General features: G+C 37.4%; 1 protein-coding gene across 13 annotated transcripts in view; it reads left to right on the top strand.

Moving 5' to 3' along the window:
* The window catches only part of ADD1 (adducin 1), a 63258-nt gene extending 43709 nt beyond the window's left edge, over positions 1-19549 (top strand). For 2 of the 13 annotated variants that reach the window (XM_042052856.1, XM_042052854.1), the window contains exons 11-17: positions 1973-2074; positions 3876-3965; positions 4061-4078; positions 4796-4888; positions 10631-10787; positions 12788-12883; positions 17106-19549. In XM_042052856.1, coding sequence (XP_041908790.1) covers positions 1973-2074; positions 3876-3965; positions 4061-4078; positions 4796-4888; positions 10631-10787; positions 12788-12883; positions 17106-17458 — 909 coding nt within the window. In that variant the 3' untranslated portion in view covers positions 17459-19549. Of the gene's footprint in view, positions 1-1972; positions 2075-3875; positions 3966-4060; positions 4079-4795; positions 4889-10630; positions 10788-11645; positions 11881-12787; positions 12884-13631; positions 13667-17105 lie in introns of those variants that run through there. The other 11 variants (XM_042052859.1, XM_042052855.1, XM_042052865.1 and 8 more) reach the window with 7 other exon arrangements.
* The last annotated feature ends 29 nt before the right edge of the window (positions 19550-19578 follow it).

Raw genomic sequence — 19578 nt, 5'->3', positions numbered from 1 at the left:
GAACACCGTAATTTTTATTTATCCCTACAAAACTCTGCTATGCCTCTGAATACACTCAGGGTTTTCTATATTTTGAATACTTCTATGCAATGATTCCTCAGGCAACGTGTATACTAAAATACATAGTGTTAACATGTAGGAAGTCCTGAAAAAACAGAGGATCTCTCTCTGTGGTATTTTTGTGGTGTTTTTTGGTTTGAGAAATTGATAAATACATTTGTTGTTTGTACTATCAATCAACATGTCACTAAGCTAAATTATCATTTAACCTTGATTATAGAATTACCTTGATGAAAGACAGTTTTGTTATATTCATCTACAGTGATGCAGGTTTAGCTTGATCAAATAGAGTTCTACCACAGCTTAAGGCTATGTGTATGTTTGGAGTAGTTTGTGCTTTTCAGCCTCAGCTCACAAAGTTGGTAGTATTTCATATTTGAAATTATCAGTGAAAGATTGAAGCAAAATCCTTTGTCACAAACTAGTCTTGTTTAATGATATAATGAAGCAATAGATAATTTCCTACAGTATAACAGGTTTGTGTATTTAAAGTTTTTAATGCTTGCTATTAACCTATAGAAAAAGTAGCTTGTTATATTGAGGTTGCTTATATATTGTTTTGACTAAAAACTATCTTTAATAAAAAGCTGGAGTAGTTTTTATCTGAGAAGATAATCATCAGTGAGTATTTCACAGCTCCATGTTCATTCCATTTTTTACTTTACAGTTGCAAAACATTTTAAAATTCTGTTGCTTTCTGAAGTCTGACAGTTTCTGGCTATCTTATTGTTTCTTGAAGTTACTCAGGAAAAAATGCATAGCATTTGCTCTATAAACAGGTTTGCTTTACTGTTCAGTGCATTTTCTATGCAATAGTGATTGGAAATTAGGACACCGTACAAAGTCAATATATCAAGATAAAGAGTTAGTTGTGCATCAAATTAAACAGAACTCCATACTAAATGCACAGATCAAATAAAGCAACCTTCTATGAAGAACCCATGAAGCGCTTAAAGCTTGTGTTTGGGATATTTTTGTAACCTTCTGAGCTATGAGTTATAAAATATTCGACATCACCAAACTGTTCCTTTAGGTTGCTGTGCTGGTACAGCTCTTTGTTTGTGCAGAAACTAATTCTGGTAACAGATCATTTTGCTGAAGTAGCTTGTTTTAATGCAAAACTTTGGTGATGCCCACTCTTGCTTCACAGTACAGAATCATTCACTAAACCTGGTTAGTGACATCACATTGCTTTTCATACTTCTGTCATCTTATGCTTTAAGTTTGCTTTGATGTTTGTTGGGTACCAGAGGATTGAATCAATGATCTCTCTGTCTCTCTCATGTTATTTTGTAAAAACTCCCAGTGCAGAAAATGAAAACAGCAATAATGATCTCAAAGTTCATGTCTTAGATCTTGCTGTACTTCTGTATGGGTAAGGAGTAGTGTCCTTTTTAAACAAATATGAACTCATATTTGAGAAATTTCTAACTTTAAATGTCCTTAAAAATAAGTAATTATGTTGGCATTTTCCTACTCCTGTATTAATATGTTTATTCATAAAGTGAGAACTAGGTGGTTTTTAGAAACACAAAACACTGTAGCTGTCAGTGTGGTCAAGTGCACAGAAAACCAACTTAAAAACCCTTCAGTCTTCAGAATCTCTGAACTATGCATAGGAGTGGCATTGTTTTGGGTGGAAGTTATTTGCAAGTTAACTGGCTCTCTAGTTGTTGTTGTTACTAACTTGACTTGATAGAATGGTTCTGATCTCTAGAAATGTATCTGAAGGTACAGTTTATATTACTGAAGAAGAAAGCAACTTAGTCTTAGGAATGAATAGAAGAATGCAATCATTGGTTCAGTTCTCTGCTCTGTATGATGCATGATCGACTGTGATGTGACTTTGCTGCTCTGAGTGTCCATAGCCATTACAGCAGTTCTGACTCTGCAACTGTTCTTGATGTTACAGTGGACTAAAGAGGATGGACATAGAACTGCCACCTCTGCTGTCCCTAATCTGTTTGTTCCATTGAACACCAATCCAAAGGAGGTCCAAGAAATGAGGAACAAGGTTTGTAATAGCAGTAAAGTAAATAACCTTTTTTTTTTTTTTTTTGGTCATCACTACAATTAAGTTGTGTGCTTGTAATGAACTAACTTACTTTGCTATAATGACATTTTGGGAGCTCAGTAAGCAACACAGTGCTGGTATTGTCCTGTCCCTTTATAATGAAATAATGAAACAATTCCTAAGTGTCCTGAACTCCTCTTGGAAAAAGTTGGTATTTCAGTTCACTACATGAAGACTTTCATTTTTCTTAGACCAGTTGCTGGGTACCTCTGAAACAGCCAGCTCTGAGTTTATGGTAGTAATTCTGTACCCTGAGATCATAGTTCTACATTAGTGACCTGTTTTCCTGTTTTGGTAATACCAGTTGAAATTTTGTGTCCTGGAAAAAGTAATCTATACATCTCTCTCCATATTTCAACTGTATTATAATATGCTGTGATTGCTGCAGACTCCTTTTTTTTTTTTTTTTTTTTTTTTTTTGTCTTTGGAACTGCAAGTTAATCTTCTTGAAATAAGCTTGCAGTTAATTTTCCTGTTTTTCAATTTCAAATCTTCTTGTCACCAATCTACCAACAGGAAAGCACTGAATGCATTGGGGTGTTTTCACTTTATTTCTTTTACGGTATAAAATTGCCCTGATATCTTGTTAATACTTTACTGGATTGTTTTGATGCCTCTAACTGATGGCCATGTGGAACATGGGAGTTAGCATTCTGTCAAAGAGGCTGTGTGCAGGGGTACTAGCAGGAATCTAAAATAATTTGTATATGGCTGACAGCACTTAATCTTGGCACTGTAAGATAATAATCATCTGAAATGAGGATTATGGTGAAATTTCCAAGAAGTTTCTTTGTGTTTCAAACACAAAATACTTCTTTATTAAAAATTTGAATGAAGTGACTAAGAGGAGTAAGTCTTTCTCAATGATAAGAAAGGTAGTAAATTAGAAGCAAGTGAAAATTATGGGAGATCTTTGCACTTTCTGAAATACCAAGTATTAATAATATTTCTTGTTTGTGTATTTGTATGCATATATTTTTTATAAATTGAAAAGTGGAGGTCTTTTGAGATGAATGCTTTTCTTCATTTGTCTTGGTACAAGAACCAGAATATTTTACAAATAAATTGTGAGCCAGTTGTTATGAATTCTTTACTACTGTAGGATATCTAATTTAAATAGATAATACCTGGGTTTAAAGATGCAATTTCTTTTCCAATCTTCTGTATGAAAAGAGCTGGGAGGTATATAGGATGCAACAAAAGGGGTGTTTTTGAGAACTCCTGAGTGTCAGTTTATGCACAGAGAAATTACTTACATGCCCTTTTGAGGATGTGGTCCTGACTAGATGCAAAAATGGAAAGTTGTGCAGTGTTTTACAATGAGTTCTATAGGGAGGTGATATTGTGGTGCCATATCAGTAGCTAACAGCTAATGACAGAAACCTGCAAATGACTGGTCAGGTACAATAGACTGAAAAGCACAGAGGTAGTTTTTATATTTCTTCTCACTTTTCACAAACTGGAGTTGTCTGTTAGTGTTTTACCATGATCTAGTACTAAAAAGCGAAAGACAACACCTTCTGTGGTACTTAGACTAAATTCTGAGAAATATGAGGACTCAGCCAGGAACCTGAACATTTACCTTCAAGTGATGTTTATAAGCTCAGCTTCATTTGAAGGCTCTATGGCCACAGCAATCAGCACTGGGTGTTGCCTGTTGGCAGGTTCACTCACCCCTTTTTCAAATACAAAAATGTAGTGAACTTTTTTCTGTTGTTCATTCTGATGTTTTCCTTTACAGATCCGAGAGCAAAATTTGCAAGATATTAAAACAGCAGGCCCTCAGTCACAGGTTCTTTCTGGGGTAGTTGTGGACAGGAGCCTTGTACAGGTGAGAGTATTAAATTCCTAAAACTGTTAGCTTAATCTACAATATCCTCTGCTTTCACCTGATATATCACTGTGAAATTATTCTTTAATTGGCAGAGAGTAACTGTTTATAAGGTAAGTCTTAGAGGTAATACCATTGTCTTTGCAAGAGTGCTCAGGGTCAGAAATTTAGAGGCTTCAGCCATGTGGCCCAAGCATGTCTGTGGAGGATGCTTCTTGGTTTTTTTGCTGAATGTAATGCATGAAATTCAGAAGCCTTATTTATATGGGTTAGATTCTTGTTCAAAACTAGTTGGGCTTTGTGACAGCTTTTTGTTTGTTTGATTTCTGAATTTATGTATCTTGAAAGATTAATACTGGGCACAGCAGGCTCACTGTGGGGCAGTAGTGTTTTGTGTTAAATACGGGTTTTCATGCTTCATAATGTTTTATTTGAAGAGCAGTTTGGGAAAAAAGCTATTACTTCAATGAAACTTAAAAGCAGTATATCTGGATATACAAAAGACTGTAAATCACAGCTTAAAGTAAAGTAAGAATTAGAGCTGTACAGTTATTCTGTATAGCTGAATAAAACTTTTTATATCCAAGTGCTTTCAACTGCCCCAGATAAGTATTTTCTGATATACTTTTTAAAGTTTGGTGAGTCTTATCATGACCACAGCATTATTCATGTTGGGTGTCATATTGTGTGCATGTCAATTCATTCTCATATGCAGTTTCATCTACCAGTTACTGTTTCTTTGCATGTTTTTAGCAAGCATCACAATGCTTTTGGTTGATGTTTTAAAGCCCGGGCTCGGTTTGCTCTGTTTACTCAATTTACTGTTGCAGGATGCTCCCCTCTCAGACTGTACGGAATCTATTGAAGGGCTCGATCTCACAGAGCAGGCCTTTAGTCCCGCTAAATCTCTGTCTGTTAGAAAGGTACTGCCCTGTCATACTGCTCTAAATACTGTTGTTCACCCTTCATTTAACCTCTCCTTACCCTGACCTTTTTCCTCTGTTAGAAATTATTTGGCTAAAAAATTCTAAAAAATGAAAATAGATGGATCTTCAAATCATGCATATGCGATGATGCAAACCGTTACTTTACCCTGTTAAGAGTGTCTTAAGGATCTTGATCTTTGTCTGTAGAAGCTGGTGAGGTTAAGGTGCTGATCAGGTTCTGCATATAGAGGGTTTCTGTATGCATGCTGTTAGTGTTGAATTATTCTAATTTGAGATCAATTTAGTTAGCTTAATCTCGGCCTGATCACATCAGTGTAGTTCTGAGGATACCACATACTCTGTATGTTACGTGACAAACACCGTCAACTCTTGATCTCAGAGCGCTAGACGCCTGGCTGCCTTAAAACTTCCTGCAGTTATCTGCAAGAGTTGCTAAGTAATGCCCCACACTTGCAAAATCGATTGGCTTTCACACTTTTATTCATGTTTGTGCTTCCATGATATATGTTAAATACAGAATCACTTCAAGAGGTGTGGGCATGTTGGGTGGGCAGTCCTTGGGGCTGACTGAATGGAGCAGCTGCACACTGCAAATAAAGTTTCTTAGAGCACATCTAGTGTGGAAGCACAGTGTGTAAATAAGCATCAGTGCCTCCTCTGCTCCTGTATTTTACATAAAAGATTCTTAAATCTTGGTTTTAGGTCATGCCTAAACACCTCATTATCAGAATAGCTTTTGCATGAAAAAAAACCAGAATACTTTAAATTATACCATTGTTGGAAACCTTGTGGTTTTATAACACTTTCTAGTGTAATGAGCCAGTTTGTGTTATAGATACTTGAATCATACTGAGATAGTCATGTTTTTCACATTGCAGCTTTTTGGTCCATATTCCTAAAGGAAAAATAATAAAACACCATTTCTGCATTTAAGATGAAAAATACAGTAAAGCCAAATTCTTCCAGGCAGTGCATGGCTTTTATTTTCTACTTAATAATACCTTCAAAGTGAAAAATTATTTTTATGATAATTATCTCAACACAGATTTTTTTTTATCAGTGATATATTTCAAGTATTATTGTCAAACAATGACATAAGTTTGCTATAAAAGTAGTCAGGTAGTTTACATGCATTTTCAGAGATGGCAGCGAACCAACAAATAGTCTATTGGTTATGTGATTTTGTCCAGTAGTGTCATGTTAGGGTTTGGATGTCCAAATTATTGGTTTCAGTTTTTTGTGGTGTCATGAAAGTGCTTTCTGCCTGAAATAGTGTGTAAAATTAGATCACAATATAAATTACAGGAGTGATTATGAAATAGAAGTGGCGTATGTAATAATCTTTATTATTTTAATATGGATTGTAACCTGAATGTTTAATAATTTCCTGTTTGGGGAAAAAAAAATAACAACCCAAGAAACAAAACCAAAACAAACAAAGACCACTCCCAAAGCAAACAACCTCCTTTGAAAAAAATGATACCCAAACCAGAAAATCCAATGAACCAAAAATTAACAGCAACAACAAAAAAACACTAGAGAAATTTCCCAGAAAGATTCTGCCATAAAACAATCATGTTTTGTGGAACAAAGGAAGTGTAAGCAATCTTATGATGCCCTCACCTGAAAATTTCAATGAAACTGAAGAATCCTGTACATCAAGGACTTAGGGACTTTTAGGTACCAGATAATTACAAGTTCTCAGCTGACAAATTCTTTGACCCTTAATGACAGTTTATGTAAAAAGTTTCATGTAATTGAAGCAATACAATGTATTACATTTTCAGTTAACATTGAGATTTTTATCAAATACTAATGCACACTATTTTGGATGAAAAAATCCTTCCTTGTGTACAGTATGCATGTACTGCTTTGAGCTCTTGTGCCTACAGCTGCAGCAGTGAATACTCCATTTTGCCTTTTCGCTTGCTTTATCCATGTTCTGAGAAGTCCTGGCCATGTTGCAACACAACCTCCTTGTCCATCACGTAATTTTATTCCTGTTCAGACTTGGTTAACCAAGCTTCTGCTGCAGTCTTGGCTGATTGACAGGGAATGTTGGTTATTCTTACCAACAACCACTCTGCAGTCACATATTAAATAAAATAAATTCACATGAATTTTCAGTAATTTTAAATAGAAGGGGATTCACCCATTTTGTGTCTCTTCCTTTAGAATGGAACTTCAGTGGCTTTGTTTGTAATGCAGACCCTCTCAGTGCTGCCCCAGAGGTGGCACTGAGTTTGAGTATCAGCTTCTACATGAACAGTACCTCAGGAATCTTGGTGTTCTAGATAAAGGCACTGCATTGATGTCAGATTGCGTTAGGAGCAATTGTTAACTTAGACAATTATTGTGAACCCACTGTCTGATTGAGAGAAGAATTGGCATATATAAAGTGTCAGTTTTGGTCATATTTATCCCTGAGAACAAGGTGAAGTGCTTGCCTGTTAAATAATGGTCAGTTTTGAATTTTTCTCTAAAAGCCAGCTTTAGTGTAGAAGTTTCAAAATGACTTGATTATCTAAAATTTTCATGTAGGAAGTATGAGGTCCATATTTAATATGAAGGTATATTGTGTATCATTAGCTATAAACGACTTTCCCTTTGTGTCTGTGAGAATGTATGCCCTTACAGAGTGAAAATGCATTCTCTTCATTAATATAATCTATCCAGTGTTTCTTACAGTGGAGAAAATGCTGTTGATATTTGGGTGCATACACATGCAATCAAATTTCAAATAGTCATCTAAATACTTTCAGAATCATCATCAAAGCAGTACTAGTATCAACATACTCCAGATGAGATCACTAGAACATTAATTTTTTTCATGTCATCTTATGTTGAAACGGAGTGTGCGTCTATGGGAATTTATTCTGTCTCTACAGGCTCTTTAATACTGAAAGTAACTCCAGACCAATTTTCTTGTTCAGTTGTTCTGAACATTCTTAGGAATTTCTGAATGCCATGGTCAGGTTGATAGCTCTGCAAAGTCTTGTCTATTTTAGTGTCACATTTAACAATTGGAAATGTATTCTGTACTGTCTTTTTAGTCCTTTACACTTGTTTTCTTTCTGTCCCATGTTTCATTTTGTGTTATATATTTTTATTTGAATTCATAGAACACTGCTCTGTGGCCTATTCTGTGAAGTAAAACATATCTGCTTCTTGAATTCTACATGATTTAGAATAATCACATTGCAGGACTTACTAACATACTACTGTAATTTATTTCCCACATAGACTCAGTCCCTCTACCAGTATCATTTTCATTAGTGGCCTTTGAACTGCTTCCATGTTATTGATACTGAATCAAACTGGATATGTTAATCTGGAATCAGCTTTCAGCAGATAGAAGGTTTTCCTTTCTGGTCTCTTGCATAATTTTTCTGGTTTTATGATCCAATGTTGTTGCCTCTGATCTTTTCAGTGCTACTTCTCTTGGGTCAAAGCTACTCAGCAAGTGCAAATACTGTTTGCATTGATTGTGGGTGTCTTTTGTGAGGGTTTCATTTTGGTTTTTTGTTTTTTTTTTTTTTTTTTTTAATCTAATAAACGTGATAAGCTTGATTTGCTGCTTTTATTCCTAGTATTTAACAAAGGTACTGCCATGTCATGCCAGTGCACCAGGCATCTGCAAACTGCCTGTCTTGCTGTTTATCATGATTAAACCAACAGGCATTCAGTAAGATTCTATTTCATTAGAAGTTATTCTACCCAGTGACTCTGGATTTAACTTGTAACATTCAAAGATTCTTAGAAATTCCAGGGATACTAATGGGTACTGTGTGTCTTGTTCCTCTCTTGAATTTTGTAATCCCAGAAAACTCTGAAAATCTGCCTGAGATCAGCGCTTTACAAGGTCCTGCTACTTATGCTGAGTTTCAGTTAAAACTATGGACTTAGTTTGAAGTGTGGGCAAAGATAGAAAGGGAAATATAAAATTTCCATGGGCATCAGTTTTCTGCCATCATTAAAAGCTGAGACCTGTAGTTTTAGGGGTGTTTTGAATTTTCTACAAAACAATTAGGGTTTGTACAAAGGTTGATGTTTACCTGACCTTTTTATGTATTATCTTCTGAGGAAAGCTGTTACTATGAAATCAGTGCTTCATGGATATAGTTGAGAAAAGGCTTTTGATATTCTACTGACATTCTGCATATAAAATGAAATTTCTTCTTATTTTATGGAGAAATGGAAGCGATCTGTAATATTTTAGAGATGTTTTTGTCCTGCAGTTCCTTTCAGGGTCTTAACAGTGAAGATTTATTGTTACATGGTTTGTTCTTTGGTACTTCTAGCTGGTGTTTGCTTCCTGAAGAGCAGCATAGATTCTAACACCCATCTTACCTTCCTGGATTGCTCTAGCCCAGATTTCTGGAGATCTCCCATTAGGCTTTCAGAACTGCTCTTGTCCTCGTTCCATCCAGAGATTCTTGTCTGTCACCTCTTTGGTGCTGACAACTTGTCCAAAGCAGCTCTTGCCATCCTAAACAGCATTCTGTCTAATTTCGTCCTCAGTTTTACAGTGGCCATCCTGTGCTTGTCCATGAAGTGTAGACATGGGACAGAATGTTTGTCTCTCTGTTCAGGCACTGCATATTTTTGAACTGCGCTTTCTAATGCTTTCTTCTAAACGTTGGTACAGACAACATTTGAATATGGAGATGACCCGGGTCAATCAGTAGCCCATATCTATTGGGTAATGGAGTTGACAATGAAGACAGTTTGGATGTCACCATGACATGGGGCACAGGTCACACATCAGTCATTTCCAGACTAGTGTCAGAGTTTTGTATCTCCAATGGAAAAAACCAAATGCTTAGACAAGTCACTTGAGAGATAGAGCAGCTATCTCCAGGCAAGCATTTTCTGTACCTGAGACAATGAAAAGCCAGTGGCTTTAGTCTTTGCTATAGGATTAGAGAAGAAAAACTGAAAACGTTAACATTACAGAATCTCTGATGCAGCTGCTTTTGTCCACTGGAACTTACTGTACCTAGAACTGCTAATGTTGTATTTTTATTTGTATAACTTTTTATCTGGCTTATATGACAAATGTTATAGATTTAAATATGCTAACTTGTATCAGATTACAGTTAACCTTAATTACTTAAAAATGGCTTGTAATCAGCTGTTAATCTGGTGTATACAGAACATATACAAGATGGCTTTTTACTATAACATCTGTTAGGTGTTATGTAGTAGCTGCTAGGCTTTTCTGTTATTAAAACAATACAAAGCAAAACAAAAACCCAAAGCAAAATAATAATAATAAAAACCAAAAAAACCCCCAGAAACAAAAATACCTGTGAGCTGAGTTCTTGACCCTTTATAAGTATTCTGTGCCCAGACTGCCATGCAGGTGGGCCTGGTGTCATGTTTCTTTTGTGTGGAGAAAAAGGAAACTTGATATACTTTTGTAACTTCAAATATAATTCAGTTAGGCTGTTTGGCTGCTGTTTGATTTACTGCTTAATGGTGCATATTCCCTGCTGGAGACCTGTTTTCTCCTTTATATTAACCTCCCGTGAATCAAATTTAAAAAAAAAAAAAAAAATCTGTAACAGATATTTTTTTTTAATCTAAAAGAGGAAAAAGTAGCATTTTCCAGGTTATATTTTTGTTTTGTTTTTGGTTGCTTTGTAGCCTCTATACCTCTAAGAGTTCTGCACGTTTCTGCTTGATTGCAGATGTATCTTAATTTTCTTTTGCCAGGGAGAACTGGTGACTGCATCAAAGGCAATAATTGAGAAAGAATATCAACCAAAAGTCATAGTGAGCACAACAGGACCAAACCCCTTCAATAAACTCACTGATCGAGAACTGGAAGAATATCGCAAGGAAGTAGAAAGAAAGCAGAAGGGACCAGAAGGTTGGTTTCTCTGTGTGTGTATTTTTCTGCAGTAGACTGTAGTACCAGCAAGTTCCTTAGTAATTGTAAGGTGGGTTACCTGCAAAGGCCATTGATACATTACTCAGTTTTTGTAAGTTTCAGGTTTCCCAGTGTGGATTAGAAATTTGGAAAGTATATTAGAGATAAAATGTGTGATCTGAGTGTATTCTGTAAAATGCATAGATCTCACTCTAAAATTGTCCTTACAGACAAACTGGGCAGTAGGGCCAGTTACTCCTGCTGTTAAGAAGCTGAAAGATTGAAACTTCAGTCAAAAAAGTGTTTCGGTACTGGTTTTGTTCTGCTTTGTTTCCCTTGGCCCTAGACCTAGGCTAAGGTGAGGGAATCCTGGTGCTTTATAGCAGCAACACTGCAGGTTTCTAAGTCACTGAAATTTGTGGATTTGAGAAATACATTGAATGGAGAAGATACAGAATAATGTTTGATTGTTGCTTGGAAATGTGACATCTTGGGGACTTCTACCAAAACGGACTTTTTAAATTATTCTAGAATTATGACAGATTTGTGCTCTAAAAAGTGGCCATTGCTGCATCTGAAGTGGTTCTCCTGCTTTACTTTTGTATAATTTTAAGGAATGATACTTACAATGCTCATGTGTTGTGAGCTGCTGTGTGTTGAATTTGAGTGATGCAGGAACTGGAAGTGCTGTTTCTTTTGCAGTGTGTGTTCCCTGCAGCTGCTTTTTGGGACAACAATGTAGGAACCATTGTGTTTGGTTTATGAAGTACTGGGTGGTGTGGGGTGGGATGCTGTGCTCTCATGCCTATTTAACTGCATACCTTTATTCTCTCAGTAACAATGCCACATCCTTCTTAGATAGGGTATCAAAATATGGAGAGACTGTGTTACTAAGACAGACACCAGCTGGGGAACAGAGTGCAGTGCTTAGAAATCAGACCATCAGTGAGCAAAACACGTCAGATAAAAAGTCCCTGGATTTGAAAGGCAAACACCTTCCAAGGAGCAGATACGAAGACTTTACAGGATCGTGACGTATCATCACTGTCTAAGTCTTTAGATAACATTCAGTTTGCTGCTGCATGGGTTTCTTGTCAGACCATGCAGCAAATCATCCCACATGTAAATGGAGAAGAGCCAGATGGGCAGAAGTCCTCCCATAAGGAATTTCATACTGCAGTGATCAAAGCGTTAAGGTCTGATCCTGACCTTTTGGCTGAGGCCTCAGGTATTACTAACAGGGTACAGCTGCGCTTGCAATCCAAGGAACAACCTCTTTATCTACACCATGTGGAGGTTCTGTCAGTTGACTCTCATCTGTGTGACTGATTTCACTTTGTGTAGGTGAACTGGATGGAACTATGCTTTAGTGTTGTTCCCAATGTATGGTGTACTCTATTAATGTTTTCCTTTGGATCTAGGGCTATTTAAAGCTGGAAGCAAGGGGGACCCTCCTTACTAATAACAAATACTCAAAGCACTGTGAAATCTGTTTGGAATCATATAATTACTGCATGTTTTTCTGATTATCTGTGCAGTCTTCTTTTCTTTTGGGATGCAATTTTGTTTACTCCAAATTTCAGCAATACAAAGCAAGCAAAAGAGTGTTATATTGTGTAGGCCTGGTAATATATCCCCCTCTCCATATTTGTTTATATCTTCCTTGTGGTTTTTCCTCACAAGTTTTCTTTTAAACAGCATGATAAATCAATTCATAAATTATTTCATTATTCATGTTCTCTTAAAAAAAAACCAAAAAAACAAAAAAACCAACTCCAAAAAGAGCTACAGAGCACAACAGTGACTTGAACAGTTTTGTTGGTATCAAACTCTTACTTAATTTTCTTTTGCTTGTTTTGGTATTATTTAATATCCTGGCAGAATTTTGATTCAGAAAACTGTATTGGTATCTTTTATGCATGGAGCAAAAGGACACTTCTTTTCTCACATGCTGAGAGGTTTTATTTGCTTCTTTAATTTCCCTTTGCCTACACCTACAGAGCCTTCAGAAGATGGCAGGCCACAGAAAGAGAAAAGCCCCCCTGACCCCACTTCAGCTCGCACTCCTCCCAGTACGCCGATTAAAATAGAGGAAGGTACGTTCTGCTGCCGTGGGGGTCGGGGAAACCAGTAACTGCATCCTTAGTGACTGATGCATGGGAGTACGTGAACTAAAGCCAATAACAGTAAATGACTTCTTGTATTTCATTGTTGTACTACCTACAAGATACTCCACTGAACTGTGAGTCTAACAGGAGTTTTGTTTACAATAATAAAGAAGTGTGCATTAATATAAAGACAAATTTCCATCTCTTCAGAACTGCCTTGTCATCTCTTGGTGTTTCTCAACTGATTTACCTTTTTGTACATTTTCTGTGAGATAATTACTCTTACTAAATGAAATAGTGTCTGATAGTGAACCGGACACATATCTAGATGCTTTGGTAAATCTTCTTCACTGGTTGCACATTTCTTAAACATTATTGTACTTGGATTACACCTCAGTAAATATTTTTCCTACTCAATTTGAATCTAAATTTGATTATTTGCTCACCTTATGTCATAGTTTTAACTAAAATGAGAGCAGGCTGCTGAAGTTGGTAATTCCCTAAAAAAGGGATAAAATTATAATCTTGAACAGGTGTAATCCAATTATTGTCTTGTTTCCTTTACCTTGTACATTGGATATATCACTTGTCTGTTAGTCTGCCATTCACTACTTCATCTCATTCTGTTTTCTACAAGAATGGTTGCAACCATTCTTCTAACGTAACACAATGGCTGTGATGAATGCATAGATTCTCTACTTGTGCTTTTTTCTTCTTGTGGCTGCGTTACAAACAGGAGATGGATATGCTAAAGAATACCTGTTACCATAGTAAGTATCATTCCATACTCTGACCTGCTTTTGTGCTTTGCTTCACTCTTGCATTTTGTTTACAAAGGGTTTTTTTTGTTGTTTTGCTTTTTTTTATAAAAGCAGGCTTTTTCAGTTGAAATGTTGATTTCTTTAGTTCTCAATTCCATGTACTTCCAGGCAGTTGCAGATCTCATCTTAAAGCGCACTCCCCCTGTGAGAGAGACTGTGAAAGTCACCCTCCGTGTTTCCATATCTGTGTGTCCGATTCCTCAATTTAAAAAGGAATAGTCTGAAGTTGTCTGGCAGATATAGCTGAAACAGCCCTGGGAGTTTCTGCCCCAACTGTTTGCTGCTGCCCGTACATCTTGGGCCTGGTAACAAAACAGAAGAGTTCCTAATCTATTCCAGTGCAAAATCCACTGATGTGGATTTAAATTTACCCAGCAGACTTCTGCATGGAAATGGATATGGGACTACTCCTGTGTTTTGTGTTAACTGTAGGGAATTCAAATTCCAACCAAGGAATAACAGCAAGTACTTGGTGGCAGCAACTTCTACAGCTGTTTTGGCTAGCTTTGCAGGGCTCCTTCAGATTATACTTTAAAGGAATAAGGATGTTTGTATGTCCTGTTATAGCCAAAAGTCAGTGTGTTTGTCATAGGTGTGAAAGTCAAAACTATATTGTAGACACCTGTGATGTTACTGATAAAGTTCTAAAACTTGAAAGTTCTTTTAAACAGAGAATTGTGTTGCAAACTCCTCTAGTTATATAAGTTTTCCAGGACAAACATACAAAGCTTATTTTAGAGAGTAACTGGAAGTTCACACCATGGTGACCTTGGTTGGGGAAGGTTCTGTTGAATGACAATGTTCTCTGTATACAACCTCTTCTCAACTTTGATTCATCATATTCTATTTAAGTGTAGCTGAAGTCAGTCAAGTGTTTTATGTTAACTCAATTATAGCCTAGTTTGTATGTTTGTCCACATCTTTGTGTTGAAAAAAACCCAACCCAAAATCCCATAAACCTTTATTTTCATAAGTAATGTGATTGTAAACACACACCAGTACTGATGTTATGCTTTAAGCTCTTAAACCACAGTATATATATAAAGGGAGAGCACAGATGTAAACATGATTATTTTAAAAAACTTTTAAAATGTTGAGGTAATGCTGAGTTCTTAAACTGTAAATAGATTTTGCAGCACAAAATATGTTTTTAAATCTTCCTAGTTACATTACTGAAATCCATCCAGTAGAGTAGCAGGGTGTTTACATATTGTGTGCTGGCTTTATTGAATGTGGAATTTGTAAATCTTCCGAATTCTGGTAAAATATTGCCCTTAGCAAACTAGATAAACAGATGTTTGCTTGATTCCAGCATCATGTTAATCCATTTAGTAAGGATGATGGGAACTTGACAAACTGGGAAGAATAGCAGTCCTGGGTTAATGAGTTATAAACTCATTTATATTTATTCAACCCTCAAGCCAGCTGGCAAATGCTGTTTGAATGCCTGTAGCTTCCTATTCTTTAATTTGAAGAATTTCTAATCCCTTTTTTAAAACTTCAAAACTTTATTTTAAACTTAATTTTTAAAAAGTAAAATAAACCTGACAGTCCAATATGGTGCCTGTTCTAAAAATTGGGCCAACTAATGAATAGAATATAATACTTTTTACTTGGAAGGGACCTACAATGACTATCTAGTCTAACTGCCTGACCCAGTTCAAGGCTGACCAAAACTTAAAGCTAATTGTCCTAATGCCTCTTGAACACTGACAGGCCTGGGGCCTTGACCACCTCTCAGTAGGTGGGAAGCCTATTCCAATGTCTCACCACCCTCTCAGTAAAGAAATGCTTCCTAAAGTCCAGTCTGAACCTCCCCTGGTGCAGCTTTGAACCATTCCCACACATCCTATCACTGGCTCCCAGGGAGAAGAGCTCGGCAGTGTTTTCAGTTAATTCCTGAAAAGTCAAATGAAATCCAAAAGCAGTGTAATGGTAGTGAAGAATCATAACTGGTGTTTCTTATGAATTTGTGTCTCCCATACATAGACTAAACTACAGCTTCAGGAGGCAGCGTGTACTGTACATAACTGCTTTCTCTTTTTTGCTCTGATTTAAATCCTGCTTGCATTATAACTTTTAAACTGCTAACTTGTGCATTCCGAGTGTTTGGCACTGGATACTAGTGTGTGGTGTTTATTTAACCTATTAGAAGTTCATGGTGCTCTAGGCAAAAGATGTTTGTTTCCTAGCAGGTATTCACATAACAGAGCCCTCTAAAATATATCAGAGGATTATTTATCCCATCTGGCAGAAGTAAAAAGAACACTGTCACTTTTATAGGAAAAATGTGAAAGTATCAAGTATTTTCTGTAAATTCTTGTGAAAGCCTTCAGTCTTTTCAAATTAAAACAAACAAGATCTTGAAAGGAGGAAAAAATAGTTGCCTTTCATTTGTGCCTCACAATGAGCCTGGCCTGGATTTTGTTCTAAATTCCTCCTTATGTAACATCAATGGGGATAGATGTGACACAGCTAACGGGACACTGCTCGGCTGCGGTGCACGGAGAACATTGCAGGGAGCTCCACAAAGTGCTCCTTGTTGACCCCATGCACAAAGAGGAGCCTTAAACAGAACATCCCTAAAGCACAGCGGTGAGTGGGGAAAGTGTTGCAGTTGAGGGAGGAGTGGTTCAGTTCCCCTTTGGACATACAGTTACCACTGGACTCTCAATGGTCCCTTTTACAGGGTGCGTTTTGCTCATAAATAAACAAATATAAACAAAACAAGCTGTATCACATAACCTGCTGAGCTCATTTAATTTGATAAACTACATGGATTTTACTTACAGGAATCCATAATATGTACTCATATCTTGCAAAAAAAGTGAAGCCTTTGTGATAGGAAATTATATTTTGAAGCAATATCAGTTAGATCTCATGGAAGAGTATTACGAAAATCCCTTCACTGAGATCATAAATTGGCAAGCCAACAACTTAGAAATTAATGGATTTGCATGTATGGGATCACTGCAAATCAGCAATTAGTTTTATCTCTCCAAAAGGAATAAGAATAAAGGTATGAAATTGCAAAACACTCTACTCAATGCCAGTGAAAACTGTAGGTTTAATTCCTGCTTTATTGCACTAAAATCTTGTGTTGCCTGCAAGTGTCACAAGTAAAACAGGAGCAAGGTCTAAACAGTTACTTTCTTGCTGATGCAACTCAGCTTTATCTGTTCTGTGTGAAGCAGCTTAAAAACAAACAGAACTTTGGAATATCTTATTTTTTCTGTGCCCAAAGCTGGAGAACAGCCCTATTACAAAGGCTTTCATGCAAAGTAAATATGTTAGTTTCTTATAGAGCGTGCTCACCATCCACTTGCTCCGCTTGTCCTGCTCCAGGGACACTTTTGTAAACTGACTGTCACTGTCTGTCCGTCCACCAGAGACACGGCAGGACCAGACCTACAGAGATGACAGTGATGCTGCAACTTTCAAGCAAACCCTCCCAGATCTCACCCCCGATGAGCCTTCGGAAGCACTCGGCTTCCCTCCCTTAGGAAAGGAGGAAGGGAGATGTGATCAAGATGTGCCCAAAAGCCAAACAGAATCACTTGCAGTGGAAAATAAGGAACCCCAGTCCCAACCCACTGAAGAGCCAGCAACACCAACAGCTGAGGAGGGGACAGCTGCTGATGCAGGTAGTGATGAATCTCCAGGGAAGTCCCCATCAAAAAAGAAAAAGAAGTTTCGCACTCCTTCCTTCCTGAAGAAGAGCAAAAAGAAGAGTGACTCCTAAAGGCCAACCCACTGCAGAAACACTGTCATGTTTTAAAATCCATTAACCACTAGAATGTACCAGATCGTACTGAGTGTTTTGTCTTACTATGTAAATGAATGCCACAATTAATCCAACCAGCCCCTCAAGTTATGGCTTGATTGTTTAGGGTTATAACCAGAAACTAATGTCCAAAAAGGTGCTAATCCTGTGTGTTCAGCAGCTGCCACAGATCTGATCCCTAGTTTGTAATCAAATATAAATGACTTCCATGTGAAGGCATTGATTCACTATTTTTAATTTAAAGCCTGCACTGCTTTGCAAAAGAATATAAAAAATACACAATTAAAATGCCCATTGCTTACCACAAGAAGTGTTCTTTCCAATACTCTGTTCCAAGTCACAAGTAAATTTCTTGAATTTTGACTTTTAGAGAGGATGCTTTTGCAGTGGTGTTCTCAAGGGGGGTGTATTCTTGAACTGACATGTAAACTTCTGCAAGCTTGTGAGTACAGGTTGTGTTTTGGCCAAGCTTTGAGGCTCTCCATTGCTTCCTCTCTTTCTCCCTTCTCACTATTGTTACAAAATGAAGGTGTTTTTCACTTTGTTTTATTTTACAACTGGCTGGTGAAATCAGTCTTTGATGTCTAGGACTGAAAGGTCTGTGGTGTGTTCTGCTCATGTTGTGTGTTCAAAGAGCCCGATCTTGGCCTGTTTTTTTTCTTTCCAGTGATTTACAGTTTAAGGGAAATCTGTCTCTGCTCTTGCCTCCCTGAGTCATGTGGTGATTTGGCTGTTAGAAAAGGTTAAAAAGTAACTGAAGTAAAAGCATTTCAGAAGTTTTTTCAGCTGGTGGTGTGGAGCATGGGCAGGTGTATTTTGGGCCTTAGCACAGGTTTTTTCATCCTCTTAAAAATCCCTTTGTTGCACATGCAACCTTGCTGTGCATGAACCCCATGTGCAGCCTTTTGTGTTTGTTCCTTCCCACTGATCAAAATGTAAATGCATTACACTGAGTATTTCACCTTGTTTTATAGTAATTATATTTTCACTTACAAAGGCTGGCATTTCTTTAAATCTTTTTGTTGTTGTTGCCAGCAGTCAAGTACAGAAATCCTGTGTAACCTTAAAGGTGTATTTTCACCGTTTGCTGTAAATGTTTGTTTAATGTGCAGCATGGCAAATCACTCTTGCCACTGAGTTTCCCAGTTATTGCCATGCTTCTGTCTATCACTGATTGTAAAAGTAATTTAAGATCAGGTAGGTCAAGCTTGCGGAATTCTCTGGAAAGCGGGTGCTGTTCCCCGGCCCAGGTTTCCAGAATTTGCATTTCGGGTTTAACAGCAGCAAACCCCAACACCCTATGGGGGTGAGGGCAACACACTGACTCCCAGTGTCTGTAACACAACAGAACATGGATGTAACCTTTTAGGACAATATTAAATGTTGCAACTGGTAAAATAGCAGAGAACTAATGCCTTATATTCATGCAGCAGAAAGCACGGAGGGCCGGGCGGATGGAGCGGCTGGAGGCAGCTCTGGATGGGCAGAGCAAGGCCGGTGTCGGGCTAGGAGGTGCCAATGCCTCAGGCTGGTTTTGGGCAGCAAGGGGGCAACAGCTGGAAGTGGAATTGAGCTGTCAGTGTTCAAGTGAGAAGAGAGGTATCGAGGTGGCCACTGGTGCCGTGGGAAAGGAGACAGGGCCTGTGTGGGACAGAGCAGGCGGGTACTGGGCAGGAGCCCCCGGACAGCAGCGCTCAGGCAGGACTGCATGGCACGAATGGCTTTCAGCTTCTACTCTAACCTTGTATGTCCTTGTACACTAGGAAGCAAACAACACTTATTTTGCTAAATTGTGTTTTATTGCAGGGTCGTAACTAAATGACTAATTGCTGTATGTTTCAGTTCTTTACTGAAGTCCCTCCATTTATCTTGACCACATATGCAATGACTCTTAATTTCTAATTTTGTAGTTTGTTCTTTTAGTTCTTTGTATTACAATATGAAATGTAGTCATGTATGGTATGGTTACACACTTTGGGGCAGAATAAAGTCCTGTATTTTTCTTTCTTTCTTGTATCATTAAGTTCTACTCACAAATAAAACTCTTGGGAAAAAAAATCATGCTCTGCTTTCAAAAT

This window comes from Corvus kubaryi, unplaced genomic scaffold (genome assembly GCF_017639235.1).
Source record: "Corvus kubaryi isolate FWS band 111438036 unplaced genomic scaffold, C.kubaryi_AGA036_p1.0 split1-131, whole genome shotgun sequence".
Taxonomy (NCBI): Eukaryota; Metazoa; Chordata; class Aves; order Passeriformes; family Corvidae; genus Corvus; species Corvus kubaryi.
This window is presented reverse-complemented; position numbering and strand designations above follow the sequence as displayed.